Source organism: Emys orbicularis, chromosome 1 (assembly GCF_028017835.1).
Source record: "Emys orbicularis isolate rEmyOrb1 chromosome 1, rEmyOrb1.hap1, whole genome shotgun sequence".
In the NCBI taxonomy this organism is placed as follows: Eukaryota; Metazoa; Chordata; order Testudines; family Emydidae; genus Emys; species Emys orbicularis.
In genome coordinates this window covers 361,342,973-361,363,093 of record NC_088683.1, presented here as the reverse complement: position 1 = coordinate 361,363,093, position 20,121 = coordinate 361,342,973, and the positions used below count along the sequence as shown (strand labels likewise).

Here is a 20,121-nt window from a genome sequence, read left to right as displayed (position 1 = left end):
TCATGAAAACCTACCCAAGGGCAACCTTCTGAAGAGTTCAATATAGATTGGTGACAGGAAGTTAACTGGAATGCTGTCAATAGATTAGATTAAAAAACTGGTTTTATTGTGATACTGAAATGCTTTTTGTTAACAGTTTCTCCTGTTATGTACCAAATGATTAGACCCTTTATTCCTGGAGAACACAGAATTCCTGGAGAGAATATCAATTATTGGTAAACAGAAAAGGTTGGGATTTAATTGGATTTAAGATTCTTAACATTCATTACTTGGCCTGTCTTAAAACAGCTCGTCAAATGACTTCTTCTAAATAATATCAATACTTTCTTTGAGTTCATAGGATTAAGTTAAGATTGAGCATAGTAAACAATTATAAACTGTTATTCCTGATAACCAACAGAACTCACCTATCCTGAAACAAAGTTCTTTGGCCCATTGTGAGAAAGAAAAGGAGTGAGATGGAGCAAGAGAGCTGCCCTGCAGGAGACTTGAAGAACCCAATATGAGGAAAAACCCAATATGAGGAGACTTGAAGCCTGGAGCAGTCTTGCTAAATAACTCAACCAAAGACACCTGGCACAGGAAGGAACCCCAAGCAGCTGATCCCCTATAAGAGAGCTGAAGCATTTCTTGGGGAGGAAGGATGGACAGATTGCAGCTTCTGAGAGTCAAATGGATAAGAGAGACCCTGGGAAGGAACCTTTTTCATTTGCCAAGGCTCTGAGGTAAGAGGCATGACCTGGGATAGATTTTTGGGATTCTGTAAGTGACTGGGGAAATTCTGTTTTTAAGTTTGTTTTTGGACACTTACCCCAAGAAAGGAGCCCAAATGGGCTGTGTGTTGATGAAACAAACTTTCATTAAAGTTTCTTGACTTCTTATTAAACTAAACTGCCAGCCCAGATCCTTGTGTGAGAAAAGGTGGTGGGGTTGGATGGAGAGGAGACAGGTCACCCCTTCATTGCCCTTCTATTCCCATTTATATTAGCAGTCCTGTTTTCTGGACTCTCAGTAATTTGGGAAAATAATACCTCTTATTAACTTAACAAGAGAAAAGCACCCCAGGGGCAGCTCAGGACTACTAATCTTGAGGTTAGTGAGTTTGTTTGACTACTTGTTTCTCTCTCTCTCTCTCTCTCTCTCTCTTTCAGGTTACTTAAAGTTACAGGATCAGTTGGGACTGTGTGTTTGGGGACTGCTTGAGCCTTTGTTCCCTGGATCATCCTTGATTAGCCTCAATCAGCCTTATGATCATCCTCCCCCTGTTTGATTAATGAGAGGGTTGGTCTGATCTAGGAGAGAAGGCCTTAAAAGCCACAGGTTAAGTGATGAAGGGGAGCTAGGAAATGAGGGAGTTTGTAAGAGGGAGTCATAATATAATTGCTATGGTTTGGAAGAGTCACATTGCTAGTACCAATGCTGCTTCTGTCTCCTCCTGGCCTGCACAGAAGAATATGTATAAGTACCTTTAAAAAAAAATCAAGCCTTATTAAACACAGTGGGGGTGAAAATGAAGGGTTTAAACAAACTGTACTGCTCGTAAAATGCCCTCTGCATCTCCTCTCACTTGTCTGATTTATTTTCCGACACTACTTAAAATAAGGGGTTTTGTTTGTTTTTTTACAGTGGTTTCTTCTTAGTACATTTTCCAGTGGATCAGAGACATCAATATATATATATATATAACTTACTTGTCTTGACACTTATTGTAAGTAAGTCCATCCCCACCGCAGTTGCCACACCGGTCACCTTTAGTATTCACTGCTTTGAAACAACTCAATGGGGCCAGATGTGCTGCTGCAAGGGGAGGTGGGGGGAAGCACAAGGTAAATGACAAGACAGAAATAAAGCACACAATTTATTCTATTCATTCCTCCAATCATTTCAAGGCGTTAAGGGGAAACTGAAGTTATTCATCTGTAACCAGAGTTCTTTGGAATGAAGTCTGCATATTCACACTCATGGGAGGCACCCCTAGTGCAGATATGATGATGGAACCTTTAGGTAGCAGTGCTGGTTGGAACTCTCACATACTCTCCCACCCCTGCCCTCACTGTTCCTGAATTTTGTGAGGGCAAGGCTTAGGGTGACCAGATGTCCTGCTTTTATAGAGATAGTCCCAATTTTGGGGTCTTTTTCTTATATAGGCTCCTATTACCCCCACCCCCTGTCCCGATTTTCCACATTTGCTGTCTGGTCACCCTAGCAAGGCTATAACAGGGGGCATGGCACTTCACCCACCTCAGTGACTTCCACCACTTCCTCCCATTTTCAGGTTGTACTTAGGACTCTAAAGAAGAGGAAGGTTGAGTGTGGAGAGTGAATATACAGAGTACAACTTGAATTCTGGCTACAGGTTGATAACTTCCATTTCTTCTTCGAGTGTCCTCTGCATATTCCACCTTGTGGGACAAGCAGTACTCCCTTTGGATGGAGATGGGTCCTATAACAGAGAGAGATTGAAGTACTGCCCTGCCAAATTGTGCATCCAATCTGGATCCTAAATACAAAGAATAGGGTTTTGTAAAATGTTTGCAAAGAGTTCAAAGTTGCAACACTACAGATCTGTATAAAAGGAATATGTCTAAGGCATACCATTGAAGCTGCCTTGGTCCTAGTGGAATGTGACTGAATTCTATCCAGAATAGGGTCTGATGCTAAAGTGTAGGTCTCGTGAAAGTACAGCTTAACTAATTCTGAGCGTGTAGGAGACCTGAGGACTTGTTTCTTTTTATCAGGATAGAAATGAATAGATTACAGCACTATCTGAATCATTTAGCCCTATTGAAATAATAAGCTAAAGATCTTTGGGCACCTACAATAAGAAGCGTGTTTTATCCTGCACAGGTGTGGCCTTAGAAAAAAAATACTAGTGAGTTAATTGACAGATAAAATTAAAACTCAGTCACCACATTAGGGATGGAGATGTAGCTCTCCTCTATCCTTATGAAAAACAGTGAATGGTTGGTCAACCATGACGGCCTGCAATTTACTCTCTTCTAGCAGATGTGATGGATTGGCTAAGCAAGAGACTTCAACCCCCATTAGCCCTTCACACTGTATTTCCTTTTTCTCTGGGCAGGAGAAAAGGTCCTGAACCAGGAGGGGCTGGGCTCTGTTTGTTTAAAAAGCAGCAGCCACATGACAAACCAGGAGCTGCAAAGAAGAAACTCCAGGAACTGTATGCGGAGCCACCTGTGGAACAGGCTGTGACTGCTGAATGTTACAGCTGGGAGCAAGTGTGTATGGGACTTATGGGGCAGTGACAGGAAGCCAGAGCAGAGGGCCCCAATGAGAGAAACTGAGCATGGCTTGGAAACCAGCAAGAGCCTATTCACTTCAATAGGGACTGGACTGGAAAGGGCACCCCAGGCACTATCCTGAAGAACCCTGATTTTCAATAGGACTGCCCCACGGCCCAAAACAAGAACCCTCTATTATGAACTTTGAACTGTAACTCTTAAGCCTTTATACCTAGCATATTTGCAGACTTTTCCTTCCCTGCCAGCCCTAGCACATTACCCTTTCACTTAACCATTGGGCTGAGTGATTACTGGGACCTATCAGGGCTATCATCTACAAGGCTTAGCTGCTGAACCACCTACAGGACTTGCTTCAAAGTTGCTGTACACTAAGTATGCTGCTAGTACCTTAGGAATTTAGAGTACTTCAACACAGAGCAGCCCACCGTAACTACACAGATGGTATGGCTATCTCACTTCCTGCAGAAAGGGAGTTTAGATTAGATATGAGGAAAAACTTTCCAACTATAAGGTTAGTTAAGCTATGGAATAGGCTTCCAAGTGAGGCTTTGGAATCCCCATTGGAGGTTTTCTTAGAACAGGTTGGACAAACACTTGTCAGGGATGGTCTAGGTTTATTTGGTCCTGACTCAGCACAGGGGGCTAGACTTCATGATCTCTCAAGGTCCCTTCCAGCCCTACATTTCTATGATTCTATGATAAAGGCTGTTTTAACTGAGAGTTAAAATAAACACCATTCTGCTATTGGCTCAAATGGAAGCTTCATTAGCTACTGGAGGTTCCATGCTGGATAAGGGTCTTTAACGTGTAGGAAGATTTACTGAACACTTTCATGAAGGTCTTAACTATGTTGTGTGTGAATACAGACTTGTTATCTATGAGAGAGTCGTATACCAATATAGCTGCTAGATGGACATTAATTGCTGATAAAAAAGGTCTAAAAGTTTCAGCTGTAGCAACAAGGAGTCTGGTGGCACCATAAAGACTAACAGATATATTTGGGCATAAGCTTTCGTGGGTAAAAAACCTCACTTCAGATGCATCTGAAAACTTATGGCCAAATATATCTGTTAGTCTTTAAGGTGCCACCGGACTCCTTGTTGTTTTTGTGGATACAGACTAACACGGCAACCCCCTGATACTTGTCAGCTGTAGCAGTTATTCTAAAATATGATGAACTGGAGCCATTGTTGTAGCTACATTACTACTCTTTATGTAGTCTGACTCTCTTCCATTTGAAGCTATAACACTTAAGCTTGTGATCCACTATGATCCCCAGATCCCTTTCTTCAGTACCCCCTTCCTAGGCAGTCATTTCCCATTTTATATGTGTGCAATTGATTGATTGCTTCTTCCTAAGTGGAGTACTTTGCATTTGTCCTTATTGAATTTTCATCCTATTTCCTTCAGATCATTTCTCCAGTTTGTCCAGATCATTTTTAAATTTTAATCCCATCCAGCAAAGAATTTGCAACCCCTCCTAGCTTGATGTCATCCACAAACTTTGTAAGTGTACTCTTTATGCCATTATCTAAATAATTGATGAAGATATTGAACTGAATAGCACCCAGAACTGATCCCTGCGGGATCCCACTTGATATGTCCTTCCAGCTTGACTGTGAACCATTGATCATGTATACACAGAGACCTTATAGTAGTTCCATCTAGGTTGAATTTCCCTAGTTTGTTTATGAAAAGGCCATGCAAGACAGTAACAAAAGCCTTACTAAAGTCAAGATATACCACATCTACCACTCCCCCACAGCCAGAAGGCTTGTTACTCTGTCAAAGAAAGCTAATGTGTTGGGTTGGCTATTTGTTCTTGACAAATCCATGCTGACTATTACTTATCCCCTTATTATCTTCTAGATGTTTGCAAACTGATTGCCTGATTAATTGCTCTATTATCTTTCTGGAGACTGAAGTTAAGCTGATTGGTCTGTAATTCCCTGGGTTGTTGTTTTCCTTTCTATAGATGGGCACCATATTTGCCCTTTTCCAGTCCTCTGGAATCGCTCCCATCTTCCATGAGTTTTCAAAGATAATCGGTAATAGCTCAGACATCGCCTCTGTCTGCTCCTTGAGTACTCTAGGATGTTTTTCATCAGGCCCTGATGACTTGAAGACATCTAACTTGTCCAAGTAATTTTTAACTTCTTCCTTCCCTATTTTAGCCTCTCATCCTACCTCATTTTCCCTGGTATTCACTATGTTGGACATCCAATTGCTACTAACCTTTCTGATGAAAACTGAATCAAAAAAGTCATTTAGCACTTCAACCAGTTCCATATTTTCTGTTATTATTTACCCCTCCCTTCACTGAGTAACAGGCCTATCCTTTACTTGATCTTCCTCTTGCTTCTTATGTAGTTGTAAAATGTTTTCCTATTACCCTTTGTCTCTAGCTAGTTTAGTCTCATTTTGTGTATTGGCCTTTCTAATATTTCCCTACATACTTGTGTTCTTTGTTTATATTCATCCTTTGTAATTTGATATAGTTTCCACTTTTAGTAGGATTCTTTTTTTTGAGTTTCAGATAATTGAAGATAGCCTGGTTGAGCCAGGGTCAAAGAATTGAGTTTCTTTGGGTCTATTATAAGACAGAGATCTCAGTCCTTCTTTGGGATTAGGAAGTACCTGGAATAAAATGTTTTAACACTGGACTCCCCTGTACTATGACCAAGGCACCCATATCTCACAGGTGCTCCCTTTCTGGTTGGGTGTATGCCTGCTTTTCTTTCAGTTCTTACAATGGGGCTGCATTTGCTTCTCATGAGTGCCTCCCCGGCTGATGGTTCTTTGGGCGGGTGTTCAGTGACTCAGCCCTTCAGTCAGACACAGTCCCCCATTCTGGGTTATACAATCACCAGTTCTTTTTCACGGCCCTGGTATGTGGACATAAAACCAAGGTTTCCTCTCCAGAGGTACTGCCTTCTTTAAGGGTACGTCTACACTTACCTCCGGGTCCGACGGCAGGCAATCGATGTTCTGGGATCAATTTATCGCGTCTTGTCTAGACGCGATAAATCGATCCCGGATCGATCCCAGAAGTGCTCGCCGTCGACGCCGGTACTCCAGCTCGGCGAGAGGAGTACGCAGCATCGACGGGGGAGCCTGCCTGCAGCATCTGGACCCGCGGTAAGTTCGGACTAAGGTACTTCGAATTCAGCTACGTTATTAACGTAGCTGAATTTGCGTACCTTAGTCCGAAGTGGGGGGGTAGTGTGGACCAGGCCTAAGAGCCCAACAGGGGCCCATCTCAGTACCTTCCATTGATGTCCTTTCAGCAGCCCTCCCTGGGCTCAGTCTTCAACCAGAACAGCAGGGCCCATCACAGCCCTCCCCCAGTCTGGCTAGATTCTGGGTTCAGTCCCCTGGGGTCAGCCTGCCTGCACTGACCTGTCCATGGTTCTATTGCTCTTCCAGGCACCCAGTCCTCCCTCTTTGACCTACCAGAAGGAACTGGCAGCTCTGCCTCTGCTGCTTCCATTTATATAGCACTCTGGCCCCTGATTGGTCACTCCAGCAGCTCCTCTGATTGGCTGACTGGAGGACTTCTCTGCTCTTTTCTGGGGAAGGAAAAGGCAGGGCCACAAGGCCTCCAGCAGGGGGCCTCCAGATCTAGTCCACCCTATCACACCAAAGTAGATATTGAGAATGACTACATTCTTCCTGCGTATCTCAGCACTCTTTCCTCTTTAAAATGCTTCCCATCTCATTAGCTCTCACTTAGCACCTTCTGTAGCCAAAGAAGACACTCATACCACTTAAGAAGATATCTACCCCAACTTTCCAAACCACCTGTTCCCAAAGTCAGCTGTCTTGTGTGCTAGGAGCCAGTCCAAACCTCTTCTATTGCTTCCTGAGCTGAGGAAGCATGTAGAATCCACCAACAGGGGAAGTAGGGCACAGTGAGACTGTTTAGATATTTCAGTGATTGGTGTTATAGAATAACAATCCTTATCTGTAGGCGTGATATGCAAAATCCACTGATTAGACGGGGAAGCTCAGGGAGAAGGACAGATTCCTAGCAGATGTGAGGCAGGATCAACCAAGACTGCAGCCACTCTCAGCAGGCACACAAACTCTCTTTCCTTTGTGCAGAGCCCCCTGGCCAAAAAAGTCTGTTTGCCCTCTTGGTATTAGGTATCATTTAAGAACTGGCCAATTTCATAAGAGTTAATTGATGTGGCTATGTGTTTTTCTAAATAATAATGCAGGTCTTGCCTTTGCCAAATACAGCTTTGCACTGTCTCTCGTGGTTACGGCATCTCCCTTGGAAACAACAGTCATTGTCACCGCATGGAGTTCCATCTTGCTTAAATACATCCTCTGGGCACCAGTCTGAAGTCCCATTGCAGTACTCAGGAAGGTCACACTCACCAATACTTTCTCTGCATATTTTCCCTTGTCTATGAAACTGTTAAAAATAAGAATACAAGGATCTGGATGTGATTTCTCTCTGGAGGCCTACTTCATGAGCCACCATTTACCTTCTTAAAATATGTTTGTTTTAGAAGTCCCCAAACATCTAACAGGTAAGAAAAAAAACCACCTGCAGTTTCTTTGCCATTTATTTTAACACAGATAAGATAAGAGGAAGATGCAACATAAATACTCCTTGTGCTGTTTATTAAGGAGTGCACTCTAATTCCAATATTTAAAATGTGTGATTCTTTTCCACTCCCAAATGATGATCAACTTTTCATGCTTTTAATCAATAACAATGAAGAAAGGAAAAATAGTTTTTGCCCATCTACTCATTTTTTTCCATGTTGAGTCTGCTGAGACTAGAGCTGGGGACACTTCACCCACAGTGTTCAGAAGCTGGATCTTTCAGTCACTGGGGAGAGTGGGATGGGAACCACCTATCTATATCCTCTCCAGAATGAGCACTTAGTACAAGTGGTATTACTGTAGCACTTAGGAGCCGTAGTCAAGGAACCAGACCCCATTTTGCTTGGTGCTGTACAAACACAGAACAAGACAGTCCTGCCCCAAAGAGCCAGAACCCAAGTATAAGACAAGAGACAAATGATGGATACAGATAGATGTGGGAGCATACAAGGAAACAGTTTGACAGTATTAGACAGCTAGCTAGGCAGTGGTATCAGCTCACCAGCGGCCTAACTACTGTCAATTTTTGGTAGGCATTAAGGAAAAGGAGAGTTTTGAGATGGGTTTTGGAGGGTAATTGCTTAGTTTTAATCAATGTTTATGGAGAGCTCCTCCCAAACATGAGGGGCAGCATGGGAGAAAGCATGAAAGTCCTTGTTTGAAAATTTAACAAGTGGGTAATGGAGGCTGGCATCATGGGTAGATTGGAGTTGAGCGTTGAGCGCTCAATAGCAAACAAGAGATGATATGGTGGGGATTGGCCATGAAGGGCCTTGAAGGTAAAGACAATTAGGTGAAGACAAATGTGATAGAGAAGAGGGAGTCAGTGGAGGGAAGCAAAGAGGCAGGTGACATGATCAAAGTGACAGACTAGGAAAACGAAATTTGCAGCAGCACTCTGAAAGAATATGAGTGGGCAAAGATTGCATTTGTCAAGACCAGAGAAAAGGATGTTGCAGTAATCGAATTGAGATGATGGAAACAAGGATGAGTTTTAGGTATGTGATTGGAAAAGAAAGGCCATATCTTAGATATGTTATACAGAAAGAATTGGCAAGGTTTACAAACTGCCTGGATTTGAGGTCCTAGACAGAGCTCTAAGCCAAAGATGGCACCCAGGTTACAGGCCTAAGGGACAGACATGATGGTATTGTCCAGTGATCAAGAAAGGAGGTAGTGGGGAGGGCGTGGAGGGGCTGGAGAGAAACAGCTGAAGAGTTCTGTCGTAGCTATGTTGAGCTTGAGCTGATGGCTGGACACCCACAAGGAGAAATCAGAGAGGCTGAGATTTCTGTTGTCAGAAAGAAAGACAGGTCTGGGGTAGCAAAGTAGATCTCTAAGAATGTGTTTTGTTTTATCTGTGACCTGAAAGTAGAGTCTGGATGCATCCTCCTATGTTGATTCTAGAGGATTCCATGAATCTTTGAGTAAATGCAGCCTTGTGGCAAATATTTCTGAATAACTGGGCACTGGGAGGAAAAGGCCTATCCGTGTGCCCAACACTACACAACTATCATAAATATCATTTGGAATGTTTCCCCAGTTTTCCTGAGCAACTGGGGTGGAAGGATCGGGTGGTGTGATGAAGCTGGATTGCTCTGAGAGGGCTCCTACTCATGAAAACAGAAGTAAAGGTCTGAAAGGATGGTAGAGAGATTTTCTCCAATCCCAGGGAGCTTCTCTGCTGAGTCCCGTATTTCCTGACCAGTTAAGATACTGATCTATAGGGTGGACTGAATGGAAGCACTTTCTGCTACTGTACTGGATCCTGTGGCAGCAGATATCACATTTATTGCATCAGTGATAGCACAAGAACTCTCTGCTATTGACATAGGCTTTTCTAGAGTCTAGAGGAGGTGACTTTATCCTTTATTGCAGAACCCTTAGTTGGGAGCCTGGCTGTCAACTATGTCTTCTCCAGTTGATCTGAGGAATCTCAGAGAGATCTCCAGAGGGAGCAGAAGAACTTCTTTCCATCTAAATAAAGATGCCTTGTACTGGGAGATGGAGACTTGGCTCTCCTTTTCTTCTCAGGCTCAGATGACTCTGGAAATAAAGGTGCTCCAGGCTATGGCAGGAAGCCAAGAATGACGATGAAGGAAGAGAAGGACAATAGAGAGAAATTGGAAGTCCGTGTAGGAAGATAATATTGGGGGAAATATCAATTTGGGGATGTTTTGAAGTCACATAGGGTATGTCTACACAGCATTTGGGAGCGAGCTTCCCAGCCAAGGTCCACAGACCTGTGCTAGCAGAACTTGTGCTAGTGCACTATTTTTAGCTGTGCAGACGGTGCTTTGACATTTTGACTCAGGCTGGAACTTGTGCTCTCAAGCCCACTCCACCCACCCCAGGTTTGGAGTCTGAGCTCCAGCCCAAGACGCAATATCAAAGCACTGTCTACACAGCACGCTAGAGCACACACTGCTAGCACAAGTCTGATGACCTAGGCTGGGAGGCTCACTCCCAAAAGCGGAGTAGACATTCCGATAGGGCTTGGTAACATGCACTGCCAATGGAGGCAGAACATTCTGGAGAGGATGTTGATGGGCAGGTCCTTTCACCCTCTCACCAGTCTGTCACTCACAGGTTTAGCTGCTATCTTAGGTGAGTGCCATAACTGCCAGGTTATAGAATCATTCTCAAGCTTTCCCTGGCCCAATGATTATTCAGTCATGCATAATGATAATGGAGAGTTATTGGGCCTAGGAAGGAAAGTGAGAATGATTCTCTAGGCTTGTAGTTTGGGCATTTACCTAGGATATAGGGGACCCAAGTTCAAGTCCCTACTCCAATGACTACTTAATTATTTATTAAAAATGGAACAGCTTCAACAGGTGACATTGAGATACACTGACACCCCATATCCCAGTGGCTAGGGCACTCTCCTGTAATATAGGAAACCCAAGTTTAAGTCCCTTCTCCACATCAGCCAAAGGGGGGGAATTGTATATCAGCTTCCCACATCCCAGGAGAGGATCCTAGCCATTGGGCTAATAGTTATAAGGGAGCCCTATCCCCAGAATTTTGCAAATTTTTCCTCCTTTGCTTTTGTCAAAATACCTAAAGTCAAAACAAAAACATTTGATTTGAACATCATTGAAACATTTCGATATTTTGGTTTGGTCAAAATCATTCATTGAACTCTACATGAAGCAGCGAATAGTTTTGGGTTAGGCAACTATTTTCTAAAAACAAGTTGCCCAGCTCTAATCCCAACACATCTACATGGGATTAGCAGATCTAGTACTTGAGAAGGAAACTGTGAAAATGAATAGCATTGCCACTGGTGTTAACTTTAAAAGAAAGTAATTAAACATTCAGTTTACCATTAAATACAAAACCTACTATATGTTTTTCTTACCTGACAGTTTTTGCAGCAAAGTCCAGAAATACAGGCAGCACCTGGCTTTATTGTACAATTGGATAGGCAACAACCACTCCGTAGGCACACCTTCAAGTACAAAATGAATGGCACCTCACCTTAAAAATCTGTTGTGGGACTCTCCTGTAATAACACCACTCTTACCCTTTGAAATCAAACAATAAATGGTAACAAAACTCAATGAATTTGAGAGACAAACTCCCATTTCTCAAAATATGCCCTGTTTTGGCCAGGGCAGTCCCTTTTCTAAGCCCTGTCCCAGCTGACTCAACCTTTTTGGCAAAAGTGGGCATTTTTCCCGTTTGCTCTTGCCAACAAACAGGACAAATGCCCTCTTTTGTCAAAAAAGTGGGGTGCAGAGGAATGTGCAGGAGTGGGTAAGTGGTGATGCCAGCCTCACACAGGGGAGGAGGCAGAGCTCGAGCGAGCAACAATGCTAGCTCCAGCCATAGACTCATGCAGGGGGCAGGCAGGGCCCAGATGAGCGTCTGGGGTCAGCTCAGTGTGGGGAGGGTGGAGGAGGCGGCTCAGGATAGCCCGACATGGTGTCCCGTTTTCCCTTTGGGAAATATGGTCAACCTAACCATAGTTCTAATTACACAGCATTTTTATAAAGTATTATTCTTATTATTTGCTATTTCTGCTACACAAAGACTCCAAAGAGAATGCTACCAAGAGAGGAAGGATGGTCCAGCAGCCTGGGACAAAGGACACTGGGTTCAATTCCCTGCTCTGCTGGAGCTTGGACAAGTCACTAAGTTTTTCTCTTCCTCAGTCCCCTATCTGTAAAAATGGGGCAATAGAGAAATACTATCTCACAGGTGTGTTTGAGTATAAATACATTAAATGGGATAAAAGGGAAGGTCCTTTCATGGATTGAGAACTGGTTAAAAGACCGGGAACAAAGGGTAGGAATTAATGGTAAATTCTCAGAATGGAGAGGGGTAACTAGTGGTGTTCCCCAAGGGTCAGTCCTCGGACCAATCCTATTCAACTTATTTATAAATGATCTGGAGAAAGGGGTAAACAGTGAGGTGGCAAAGTTTGCAGATGATACTAAACTGCTCAAGATAGTTAAGACCAAAGCAGACTGTGATGAACTTCAAAAAGATCTCACAAAACTAAGTGATTGGGCAACAAAATGGTAAATGAAATTTAATGTGGATAAATGTAAAGTAATGCACATTGGGAAAAATAACCCCAACTATACATACAATATGATGGGGGCTAATTTAGCTACAACAAGTCAGGAAAAAGATCTTGGAGTCATTGTGGATAATTCTCTGAAGATGTCCGTGTAGTGTGCAGAGGCGGTCAAAAAAGCAAACAGGATGTTAGGGATCATTAAAAAGGGGATAGAGAATAAGACTGAGAATATATTATTGCCCTTATATAAATCGATGGTACGCCCACATCTCGAATACTGCGTACAGACGTGGTCTCCTCATCTAAAAAAAGATATACTGGCACTAGAAAAGGTTCAGAAAAGGGCAACTAAAATGATTAGGGGTTTGGAACGGGTCCCATATGAGGAGAGATTAAAGAGGCTAGGACTCTTCAGCTTGGAAAAGAGGAGACTAAGGGGGGATATGATAGAGGTATATAAAATCATGAGTGATATGGAGAAAGTGGATAAGGAAAAGTTATTTATTTATTCCCATAATACAAGAACTAGGGGTCATCAAATGAAATTAATGGGCAGCAGGTTTAAAACAAATACAAGGAAGTTCTTCTTCACGCAGCGCACAGTCAACTTGTGGAACTCCTTACCTGAGGAGGTTGTGAAGGCTAGGACTATAACAGCATTTAAAAGAGAACTGGATAAATTCATGGTAGTTAAGTCCATTAATGACTATTAGCCAGGATGGGTAAGGAATGGTGTCCCTAGCCTCTCTTTGTCAGAGGATGGAGATGGATGGCAGGAGAGAGATCACTTGATCATTGCCTGTTGGTCCACTCCCTCTGGGGCACCTGGCATTGGCCACTGTCGATAGACAGGATACTGGGCTAGATGGACCTTTGGTCTGACCCGGTACGGCTGTTCTTATGTTTAAAAAGATGGAGAGGTGCTAGTCATTACAGTGACGTGGGTCACATAAGTACCACAGATATATGTGATGTTTCTAATGATTTTAAGATATGTGAAAACAAAATTAAATAGTTTTATTTTAATATAAACTTTTAAACCTAGTTTCACCAATACACTAGAGTAGCACAAAGAAACCAAAGTGTACTTGTGATTCTGACACAACACTGAATTTGTAATTGACTTACTGGCTTGCAGGGTTATGTTAGTGAGACTGGTACTATGTGATATTAGGTGTGGGGATAGCATAGTCCCTGAGTCCCAATGTCTCCATGGTTTAAGGGCACCCCCTGTACTTCTGCCTTAGTTCTCCTGGCTGTGTTGCCAAAATGGGAGTGGTGCCAAGGCAACCTTTTAAGGTGGGGAGCCTTTTAAGCACTGATGTTCAAGCTAGTATGCAGCCACATAATGTTTAAAGAGCCGTGAATTTGGCCAAGAAAGCTACATGTGTACAGTCACTCCTCATACCAGAGTCATTATAACCAATAGAACGGTGGCATGCAAATTAGCTGCAGACAATGGGTGGGGCTTGGTTGAGTTAGCACTGATGTCACACTGACCCCAGTGAAGTTACCCAAGCTGTTGAACCCCGGGAGGGGTTGGTCAAGGTGACAGTTGGAAAGTGGATCTTGAAAGAGGGAGATCTAGTAATTGTGACAGGACAGTCACAGGCTAGACTTGCCTGGAGAATGGGCTAAGTGAGGAAACGTTAGTAGAGTTCTGAGAAGGGAACCTGAAGAGGCTGAAGAAAGCTGAGCTTGATGTCCCTAGCCCCAGAAGCTTCCCACGTAAGTAGATCATGGTGTATGATGGTGTAAGACCTAGTCTACACTAAAAAGTTGGGTTGATCCAGCTAAGTCACTCAAGTGTGTGAAAAATCCACACCCCTGTGTGACGTATTTAAGCTGAAATCATTCCTGGTGTAAACAACACCATGATGTAGACAGAACTGCAGTGCTGCAGATGTGGCACTCTTGCATTTCAAGTACAGACAAGCCTTAAGTGAGTTAGGCTTTGAAGTGATGCTGTATAATAATTACCACAAACAAGAGTGTATCTCTTGGTTTTCCAGTTCCCAGGAAGAAAAGACTAAACCCTTTTAACTCTAAGTCTAAAAGAACCAAGAAGAGAATAGTACCAGAGGATACATGTCAGCTGTTCACGAAAGGGGAAATAAGTCCTAAAGAAAGTGAAGGTTTATAAATTGTCACAATGACCTGTTATATGAAATTGTTTAAGAAAAGATGTAAGATGGAGACTGAGTGAATTAAATTAAACAAAGAGGGTTTTACTGATACCACTGACCAACGTAGGCCACAGAAAGGAACCCAGAAGGGCACTGCCACCTCCACATGCTCTGGCTAAATCCTGAACCCCAGCTCGGATGTGATACTTCATCTTTCTCCACTCCCACCCCTAATCTTCCCCAGCTTGCCCTCTTCCTTTCCCACCTTGTTTCTTCTCTTTTCCATTGCTCTTCTTTTTCCTTCTGTTTAATAACAGCCTGGCTTAGCTGGCCAAGACTGTATATTTTGCAACATGGCTGTAAGCCTGTGAGCAGAAAGGCAGCTAAAAACAATGCCCTAAACAGCCCAATGTTGGTACAAGTTTGTCAGGTCTCAGAGTGGCTGATAAGCCCGTGTGCTGTGCCTGTATTTCTCCCATAATAAGGTTGTAAGTAAGGGTCAGCACCAGAAATAGAAGTTGCATTTTCTATCTTTGCTGTTCTTTTCTATCTTGTTTTGTGTGATTGTCTTGGTTTGTCAGGATCAGACTTCAAGAAAAAATGCTAAAACAACAGTTCCAGCCCATTTCAACTGACCTTCCTCTTTGACACCATCTAAAGAATAGTTATTACCATCTTTGACACCTCTAAAACACTGCCAAATGAGGTTTTTTTCCCTTCTAAAATCTCTGTCCAGTTAAGGAAAAAGAATAAGGGATATTGTTAAAATAAAAGCCTTTTTTAAGACCTTACATTTCAAATGCTTGAACTGTTTTTCCTTTTCTTCTGCATCTTTAATAATAGGTCAAATGGATTTGGGGTGCTTGCCATGATACTAAGTAGGTTGTGGTATCTGTATACCAAACCTTGTTTAACACTGGTTAATGTTGGACAGTGACTGGGTTATGTTAACAACTTTGACTCTTTGGACTCATATATTCCATCTAAATTAGTACAACACATCTATTATGGGGGTGCTGGCAATGATGTCATAATTTAGGTTGAGTTCCACTTTGCACTTAAAGCCAGAATTCAACCTCTTTGCTATGGTATCCAGAGTAGTTATAAGGAGCTGGACATGGATTGTAAAATGAGTGTGTGAACAATATCTCAGTCAGAAACAGAAAGATTTCTGGGTGGACAAGCATATCACAAGGCATTCCTGAAGTACCATGGTTTGCTGAAATTAGGGGCAGTATAGTTTGGTTCAGAGAAACAAGATCAGCAGGCAGGGGAACAAGATTCAAGAGCCCATCAGGTTCACAATTGCAGAGTGGATTCCCTTTGGCTGAGTCCAGCAGCAAGTTCTACAGGCCTTACTTTTGTCAACTCGTCCTCTGGTAACCACTCAGCTCTGACAATGTAACTGTGCTGGTTGATCACATTCACTGATGGAGACTCTTGGGTGAAAAGTTTCACTCATGATATAAGGGACCTTCTCAGATCAGGATTGACTTTCATTGAGAGGGCCAGTGCCCTATGTTCAGAATAATAGTCGTTTGCATCAGAAGAGAGGGTTACTTACCTTGTGCAGTTATTGAGGTTCTTTGAGATGTGTGTCCCTGGAGGTGCTCCACTTCAATGGCGCTGGAATGCACTGACATCTGATCAGAGATTTACGGTAGCAGTATCCACGGGGGTCGCGCGTGTGCAGTAGGCGTCTTGCAGTGCCATTGGTGCTGTATCTAGCGCATGCACGACCTGAACCCTGCAGTTCCTTCTCTACCGCAGAATCCTTACTGCAAACTCCAAAGTAGAGAGGAGGAGAGTGGGTATTGGAGCACCCATAGGGACACACATCTTGAAGAACCTCAGTTATAGCACAAGGTGAGTAATCCTCTCTTCTTCTTTGAGTGCTGTTCCTGTGGGTGCTCCACTTCAGGGGACTGTAGAGCAGTGCCCCTGAGAAGGCAGGAAAGACTTCGGGTTCATTTGAGTCATAGAGGTGAGTACGGTTAGGCCAACTATGGCATCAGCCCTGGAGTCTTGAGTGATTGCATAGTGCTCAATGAATGTGTGGACAGAAGCCTAAGTGGCCACCCTACAAATCTCTAATATCAAAACATTATTGAGGAATACTATCGAGGTAGACACTGATCATATGGAATGCACTCATGTGCATAGGGGGGTCCGTGTTCAGAATACGATAGCAATGTTGAATGCACATGGAAATCCATTTAGACAGTCTCTGAGTGGATATTGCGCAGCCTTTCAGACACTCGGTAGTGGAAACAAAAAATCTAGAAGATTTCCAGAAAGATTTGGTCTTTTCCAGGTAAAATGATAACGCATGTCTGACATCCAATGAATGGAAGCCAGTCTCTGTTGGAGTCCCATGAGGCTTGTGACAGAACATAGGAAGATGGATTGGTTGGTTCACACGAAAGCATGATGTTACCTTTGGTAAAAAGTTTGAGTGCGGACGTAGCATGACCTTGTCTTTGAGGAATATTGTGTAGGGAGGATTGGCCTAAGTAATAGGAACCAAAAAGGCCACTTCCATGGATAAATGTAGGAGGAAACAGGTGGCTAATGGTTCAAATGGCAGTCTGGTGAGGCACTTCAATACCAGATTGAAGTCTCAGGCCGAAGAAGGTTGGCGAATTTCTGGGTAAATGTTCTGGAGACCCGTGAGGAAGTGTTTAGTAATGGAGTGTGAGAAGATCGAGGTCCCATCAATCTCATGATGTAATGCTGAAATGACCGCAAGATAGACTTTGATTGAGCTCATTGCTAAACCCGAACGTTTCAGCTCCAGTAGGTATTCCGACACTAATGGTAGTAACGCTGTGGAGGCTGTCGCATATTTTTCTTCACGCCAGGCAGGGAATCTTTTCCATGTTTGAAGGAAGTTATTATGCATGGTCACTTTCCTGCTGTTTAGTAATATGTGTTTAACTTGTTCCAAGCAGGCTAGTTCGCCACAATCGAACCATACAGGAGCTACACTTGAAGGTAGAGTTTCTCTGGATTCGAGTGAAGAGTGCAACCATTGTTCTGAGACAGCTATGAGTTGACCCTCATTTACAATGGCCTGAAATTGTGATCATTTCTCCTTGGGGAGCGCCACCGTGAATGAGCTAAGTTTGCCATAGTTATCATAATCATATTTAGCCAACAAGACTGAATAGTTGGTGACTTGGAATTGAAATGTCGCCGAGGAGTAAGCTTTTTGCCTGAAGAGATCGAGCCTCTTGTGTTCCTTATCTTGTTCAGTCGATCTAAACTGTTGTTGTTTGCCACGTTGATTAGCTGCGTTGACCACCAAGGAGTTGTGGGGTGGGTGTGAGAAGAGGAAGTCCACCCCTTTGGCGGGGATGAATACTTCTTATCCGCCCTTTTGCATGTCGGCAGAATTGAGGTTGGTGTCTGCCAGATTGTCTCTGCTGGTTTCAAAATCACATCATTGATGGGCAGAGCGCTTTTGCAAGCAGATGAAGGTTGTAGAATTTGTTCCAGCTTGTGCCGGTTTGTCTGCACTTCCTCCAACGGGATGTCCTGGCTTCGGACAACCCACTTAAACAGTTCCTGAAACTGTTTGAAGTCATTCACCGAGATAGGCAGCGGTGGCATAATTGCCTCATCTCGGGAGGAGGAAGACTTGTGAGCTGGAGATGTCATTTCCCGATCTGTGCCTGTTTCTGTGTTATCCCCAACATCCTGAGCCTCCATTGACTGCAGGATGGGAGATGTGGGATTAGACATCAGCTCGCCTCTATGAGCCGTGGGTGGCCTGGAGCGGGGGCCCTGGTAAATTGCCTAGGGTTGGGCCCATTGCATTGGGAAGGCTATTAGTGGATACATCCACAGCGGTCCGTACCACGGTTGAGCTATCTGGTTGTAAGGGCATTTGGATTCCATCTGGCTCCAGGGTGGTCGTCGCTCTTTTGGTGATGAGTGATGTGGTGAAAAAGTGCATGGTTCTTGCACATCATCATCGTCTTCACTGGACGAGTGTACAGCGTTATAAGAAGTAGGGGATCTCCTCTATAACTTACAGGAGAGCCCTCAGTACCAAATAGTAGGGACTGCAGTGCCAACAAGACAGACAAATCGCTCTGTTGCAGTAGATTTTGTGGTGGTTCTGATGTCGGTACCATCGGTGCCAATGGGGAGAGACCGCCTATGTTTCTGTGGTGCTCTCTGCGGAGACAACTGTGCCCTCTTCCTCAGTCTTTTAGAGGAAGGCATGTCTCCTGTCCCTGCCAAGAGGTCCATTGGTCTGCCTCTGGTTGGAGAGATTTCTCCATCAGTATCATTTTAAAGCAGAGATCCTGGTCACGCCGGGCTCTTATTTCAGATTACTGCAGTAGGCGCGTTTTTGCGGGATATGCACCTCCCTGAGACCTTGGACACACAAAGAGTGCCTGTCAGAAATGGGCATTGCTCCACGGAAAGAGCAGCATCGCTTAAAGCCTGGGGAGCCAGGCATCTCTAATGGTTATGCAACCCCAGTGCGGGGAAACTACGGGGAGGGTAAAACTGGGAAAAGTAAATGTTTTTTTTTAATGAAAACTAGCACCAGCACTAACTATAACTTTTTAAATGACTACTGAAACTTATTTTTCTAAAGGTTTGTTGAGAGTGACGAACACTGCCCCAGAGCTCCATCTTCAGCTGAGGACAGCCTAGCGCATGGACATTGCTACCATAAATCTTTGATCGATGGTGCTGGGATGCACCAACACCTGAAGTGGAGCACCCACAGGGACAGCATTCAAAAAAGAAGTAAGGGTCCAGTACTTCTGACCACTCCTGCTGGGGTCCAGGTTTAGTGCCACTAGTGGGGTAAGAGGAAGAAGCAGAAGAAAAAACTATCAGTTCCCTCTATGTGCATGGCTAACCCATCAGTCTTTCTCCAGACTTGACTACTGCATACAAGACTTGAGCGTTGACATTAACACAAGTGTTAGGAAATCAAATTTAAACACTACGACCGAGTAAGTCTGGCATGCGTTCTGAAGATACATAAAAAGGAAAGAAGCCAGCCTACCCAGGACAATGAACTGGCCATAAATAAAATCAGGCTGGAAATTAGAAGTAACTATCAGAGGCGTGAGGTTCTGGAACAGCTTTCCAGTAGGAGTAGTAGGGGGCAAACTAACTAGTTTTAAGATGGAACTTGATAGGATTATATGAAGGGATTGCCTGCGATAGCAGGGGACTGGACTCAATGACTTCCAGTTCTTTGTTCCACAAAAGCTACATCCCAATGGCTGAAGTAAAGATTGCAGGGGGGTTGTGCGTTGCACACCCTTTGTACAATCCCCCCACATCTGTTGCACCCTCCCTTTACCAGTGGAAGAACACAGGCCTCTTGCAAAAGGGCTCTCTGTGGCCATGGAAGATAGGGCTAGGTTTGTACACAAAGGGCTTCATCCTGTTTGTAGGCAAGTAATACATACAGTAGAATTCACACAAGAAATGCACTCAAAGTGGTGCCTCATTATACATGACTTCTGTTGATTTGAATGGAAGTTGTAGACCTTATGATCAGTACTGGGCTCAAACTGATACACTTTAAGGCCAAAAAGGACCATCATGA

General features: G+C 43.6%; 1 protein-coding gene across 1 annotated transcript in view; it reads right to left on the bottom strand.

The window, feature by feature from the left end:
• The window catches only part of LOC135873349 (disintegrin and metalloproteinase domain-containing protein 21-like), a 105,493-nt gene that overhangs the window by 29,362 nt on the left and 56,010 nt on the right, over positions 1–20,121 (bottom strand). Inside the window, exons 2-3 of the mRNA XM_065397782.1 lie at positions 11,245–11,334; positions 7,491–7,683 (exon numbers count right to left, since the gene is read on the bottom strand). Of these exons, the coding sequence (XP_065253854.1) occupies positions 7,491–7,683; positions 11,245–11,334 (283 nt within the window). The remainder of the gene's footprint in view (positions 1–7,490; positions 7,684–11,244; positions 11,335–20,121) is intronic.